The sequence below is a fragment of the Corticium candelabrum genome, chromosome 22 (assembly GCF_963422355.1).
Source record: "Corticium candelabrum chromosome 22, ooCorCand1.1, whole genome shotgun sequence".
NCBI lineage: Eukaryota > Metazoa > Porifera > Homoscleromorpha > Homosclerophorida > Plakinidae > Corticium > Corticium candelabrum.
Window position 1 is genome coordinate 4,353,217 of NC_085106.1, and position 5,829 is coordinate 4,359,045.

Here is a 5,829-nt window from a genome sequence, read left to right on the forward strand (position 1 = left end):
GCCTAGAGTTTAGCATTTAGTGCCTATATTCATTGTGACTGTAATGTGATTGTTGAGTATTCTTTGTCTGCCTTTACTGAGGGAAGGTTATGGTGTGTAACAAAATATATTATAAGTCAGATCAGTCTGGTTCTTAAGTATTTCGTACTCGAGCCAGTCTCTCCCTGCCTTGACTATAAACTCGAGCCAGTCTATCTCTCCTATATATAAGCACCGGATGCAAACCCAGCCTCAGAGATGGTTAAATGGCTGTCTAGACAGAATTAAGACATAACTTTACACGATCCTGGATCCAAGAAGATATGTTTTCTGTAAGTGGTGCAGGTTGTGATGACCTGGAATAATGTCTAGCTACCGTGCAATATCTGCGTGCACTGTGCCCAACGCTCCTAACACCACTTCGTCCGACACTGCAACATGCGGACTATAGCTCCATTCGCAAGTCTCTGTACTTCGTCAACTTCCCAGCATGTTTCCTGGACATGTTGTCATTATTATTATTATTACTACAAAATGATCGTCGTGAGCGTGGGCTTGCCCAATAATTGAGCTATTATCTCTAATTACTTGTTTGTTGTGGTAGAGAAGACCACAGCGTGTGACGATCGAGTCTAACGATTTCACGACTTTGCTTTTTGAGACAAGGAAACAATCTTTCCAACTTCATTAGTGACCGTGTTTACCGTGTTGAACTGTATGTACCAGTGTTTAGCTTGACGTTGTTTTTCAAAAAATTGTCTTTATATAATTAACACTTTGAAGCATGCAAATGTTTTCTTTATAAAACAATACTCTCTTACAATTTCTCCTTGCTACACGAACTAGCGGATTAGAGCATGCATGCAGCCTTATGAGAAATGTGCCTGTCTGCATACTATATGAAACCGTGGACAAAGGTTTTAAATAAAATTCCTTTAAGGGTTAGAGTAAAGAGCCGTCTCGCCATCCACTGTTCGCCTCTACTCTAAGCCGGTCAATTCTTTCGAAACAGGTCAAGTCACAAATCAGGTCAGAATTTGTACCTGTTCAGTACTGTAAATAATTGTGTGGTTATTACATAGCCTAGATAGTAACTAGACAAGCGATGAAGCTACAGATGAATATGATGAGAAGCTTTGTTGAATGTATGTTATTGTGCACCATTCATCATCGTGTAAAAATAATTCAAGGACGTTTGTGTAAGCTTAACTCTCAAAATTGTAAAAATATAATTGCAATGCTCTACAACCGTAACCAGAGCAAACTCCTCCACGTCCATTAAGTTATAAGACAGATAGTCATCATGGTGCAAGCCATGTTCAGGCTCGACTACTATACCCACTGCATCATGCTCACCTCTCTTCGGCTTTGTTATACTCAAATGCTTCAACAGTGATTTTGAAACTAAGAAAATATATTGAAAATCAATTTTTACTGTATTATTAAATTATATACTTTCATATACTGCAGATGTAGTCTTACTTTACTTGTCAATGCTGTTAAAATCGAAATAAGTGGTAGACTGCATGACTCTGTCAAACTATATACAGAATCCTGAACAGACCAGACATCAGACTTCCCGGAGACTTGAATCTAGGTAGTCATTTATTTGATTAATCTTATAAGTTGTCTGTATGAGTACTCAAGTGAAAATTCGGAGTTCAAGGTTAATATAGAGAACACAACATTGAAATCATTTTCAGAGTCTAGACTTACTAGCGATTCTGGGGACCGAAAATCAAGGCAACAGCTAGCTCGCTGCACAAGTATGTTCGCATAGTGACAACTGTATGTTTGTAACGTATTGGTGACGGTGTGCAGTAAACATTCGATCTGATCTGAAGATGAGAAGGCTTCAAGCGCCAGATAACTGAGATTAGAAGATAACTCTGTCAGCTCAAATATTTGAAAACCGGTATGTGTTTTGACAGAACTGGTACACAACGTTTATGATTAGTGTAGGTATTTACTAGGTTGTTCGGCTGCAGCTTTATTTAATGAGCAGAAATTTGACGGTAAACAAACTGTCAGGATAGCAAGATTTGCTAATTTATTTGCAGTACACATGCATATACCTATGCTTACAATAGCGCGCGCGCGCGCGCACACACACACACACACACACACACACACACACACACACACACACACACACACACACACACACACACACACACACACACACAGTGATTTATAGACATTTCATTTTAGTTGTAGCCTTTAATTTTATTACATAAATGTGCATTAGTTTGATCTAAGAAATATATAATCATGAAAGACGGACACAGACACAGACTCAGACACACACACACACACACACACACACACACACACACACACACACACACACACACACACACACACACACACACACACACACACACACACACACACACAGACACACACACACACACACACAGACACACACACACACACACACACACACACACACACACACACACACACACACACACACACACACACACACACACACACACACATGCACAGTCGCACTCTAGATGCCCTGACCTGTATGAAAATGCGCATATGTGTTGCATTACAGGAAACCATACAGCTTGCAGAATTCAGAACATATCGGACAACCGTCTAAAACAGGAGGAAGGCGCATGATGAAATTAACAACTGGGGCAAAGGGATATTCAAAATCTGATTACAAAGACTTGATTCTAAATTTCAAACATGTACACATATAGACTATGTACATTGTACAACTACACACCTAATTAATTAAGTTTGACAGAGTCACGGAGTCTACCATTTATTTCAATTTTAACAGCATTGACAAGCTAAAGTAAGACTACAGCTGCAGCATATGAAAGTGTAATACAGTTAAAACTGATTTTCAATATATTCTCTTAGTTTCAAGATCACTATTGAAGCATCTGAGTGTAACAAAGCCGAAGAGAGGTGAGCATGATGCAGTGTTGGTGAAACCATAGCAACGCTTGTAGTGAACCATTTGTAAGAACTTGACGTGCCTAGATTAGTATAGTCATGCATGTCCGTACATTCTATTCTGTGGTAATAAAGTAAGGTTGTGTACACCAAGTCATTGCTTGTCAATTTAATTACATGAGCAAACGATAGTATAGTATATAGCAGTATTGGTGAAATCATAGCAACGCTTGCAGTGAATCATTTGTAAGAACTTGACGTGCCTAGGTTAGTATAGTCATGCATGTCCATGCATCTGATTCTGTGCTAATTAAGTAAGCAGTAAGTGCTAGTTGTAATTCAGAGTACTTGCAGCCCTAGGTGTTATACATCAGTAATACACGTATACAGCTTGTCTACGGCTATTGGAGCACCATGCAGTGATTTTGGTTTACCCAATATATATATATATATATATATTTTTTTTTTTTTTTTTTTTTTTTTTGGGGGGGTTTATAACCGCCCAATGGACGGAACACTACTGAAAAACACCACTACAAACACTTGCTACAGACAAAACATCTAGATGTTCAGTTATCATGCGAGAGTTGTATTGCCACAGTTTCACAGACAGTTGTTCATGAAGGTTAGTAATAGCTCGGCTGAAACTGTGACTGGATATGTCAAACAAGTACACTACTGGTCCAAAGACGACAGAAATACATGATTTGTAAAGATTTATAGAGAAGGAAGTAGAAAGTGCGATGATGAGAAAACAAAACAGGAGTAGAGGACATCGTGGAAGCGGCACAGGCATATATATATATATATATGTCATCATATAAATATTATACTTTACAATACCCCAATACCCCAACATCCCTCCCAACATCTCTCCCAAGTCAAGTAGGCAAATCCCAACTACGAACATCTAAAACTTCTAATTGCATAAGTGCATGTAACATCTTAGCGTTGTAGCACCATAGCTTTACAGACAACTGTTCTAATATGTTCTTGAAAGCTCGAGGAAACGGTATCCAACTGATTGATAATGTTTTGAACATATTCCTTTCAAAGTCTTTAGAGTGAAAGATGATATAAAGCCCAGAGATTCAAAAACTAGTGGATACAATAGACCACCTGCTGTGGTAACATTGGCTTCATGCCTGGCATCTTTTTCAAATTCTGCTGCTTCTGCTGCTGCACCAAAACGGATCGCTGCTTTCAATATATAGGAAGGCTGTAACGAGTTACGGATTGTAACACAGAAATATCTAGGTCGACCATCCATGAAATCTGGATGATATACGTCTCTTGGTCTGCTTGAGTCATAACCTGAGCAGTTCTGTTCTTTTTTGACCTGCTTGTTTTCATATATATGGACTTTGGATGACTGGAAATCTGTTCTTTTTACAGATGAGTCAAAAGTCATCATAGGAAACGATGGTGCTCTGTACGTTTGGCGTCGCAAAGGTGAGGAATTTCTCCCTGAATGTTGTGATCGTACGGTCCAGCACGCGGCTAGTGTGATGGTGTGGGGATCGATGTGTTGGCATGGTTTGGGGTCTCTGGTGAAACTGGAAGGTCGCTTGGACAGCACGGCGTACCAACAGGTTCTGGAGGAGCACATGCTTACAGACGCAGCGGCACTGATAGGAGACGACTCTGTCTTTAAGCAGGACAACGCGCCAATCCACACGTCTCGGTCAACAAGACAATGGCTACGCCAGCATGACGTCACACTGTTGGACTGGCCGCCAAAATCGCCTGATGCGAATCCAATCGAGAACTTGTGGCATGAACTCAAAACTGCTGCCAACCGTCGCGAACCGAGAACTTCAGCTGAGCTCTGGAATGCTCTACAAGAGGCGTGGCAGCAGATTCCAGCCGCGCGTGTTCGGAACTTGGCAGAAAGTGTTCCGCGACGTTTGGACGCAATCAGGAGGGCGAGAGGCGGGAACACTCGGTACTGAGGAACTGGTGAAGGGATTCAATTTTCCTTCGCGTTATTAAAACCGGCTTTTTTAAAAGCCACTAAACAAAATCAGAGAGAGTCTAACTTACGACGCTTACGTAGTCATGACGTCATACACTTTTAGGTCTTGTTTTCCGCAATGCGAAACGTAAAGAAAACAATTTAGGGTCTACAGTATTCTCAAGAAACCTAACAATCAACGCGGTGACTATTAAGTTCTTAACAATATTGGTAGTTGGTATATTGTGACCTAATTATTGTGTTACTACATACCCACAGCGGGGTGTCCCTATAATTTTAGCGAGGATTCCGTTGTTTTCTAATATTTAGAATAGATTCAGTATGCAAGGAATTAGTGAAACTAGTATGTGGTCTACAACCATAGACCACCAATCAGGCGCGGATCCAGCATTCAATTTCGTTTAGTGCCCAAGTTAATATTAATTAGATATTTGAACCTCCCCAATTTAATATTAATGAGAAATTTGAACTTGATATTGTTGCTAATATTAAATTTAAAGAAGAACAATACGACTTCATGACAACGAATACTATCAGCAAGAGCCATCCTGTGAAAATGCTTCATCAATAAGGTTTGTAAGTTCCATTCTACGAGGATGCTTCCTAGCAAAGTCATTAATGATAGCTTCATAGTCAATGTCTAAACCATAATGAAAATGCATGAGTGCGAGACCATTAAGGCGGAGTTGGCCAATGGTTGACCGTAGGTAAGTCTTTAGGCGGCGGAGACCACTGATACTTCTCTCACAACTGCATGTTGTGACAGGTATGGTGCACATTAACTTCAGAAGTACGTTGATATTAGGGTAGTATAGGCTACCGAATATCGATGCATGCAATCCACTGATATCTACTAGTAGAGCTGCGAAGTTTCACACTTTCTTAGCAGGTATATACTCGTACCCAAGTACCTGTCAGAAGCACTGAGTTTCCGCCCATTTGTATATCCTATAAGCCCA

General features: G+C 40.2%; 1 protein-coding gene across 1 annotated transcript; it reads right to left on the reverse strand.

The window, feature by feature from the left end:
• Window positions 1-3,736: 3,736 nt before the first annotated feature.
• Window positions 3,737-4,686, reverse strand: LOC134197601 (uncharacterized). The gene has a single exon (XM_062666946.1). It carries the CDS (start codon window positions 4,502-4,504, stop codon window positions 3,878-3,880), a length of 627 nt encoding a protein of 208 aa, XP_062522930.1. The 5' UTR covers window positions 4,505-4,686; the 3' UTR covers window positions 3,737-3,877.
• Between the last annotated feature and the right edge of the window lie 1,143 nt (window positions 4,687-5,829).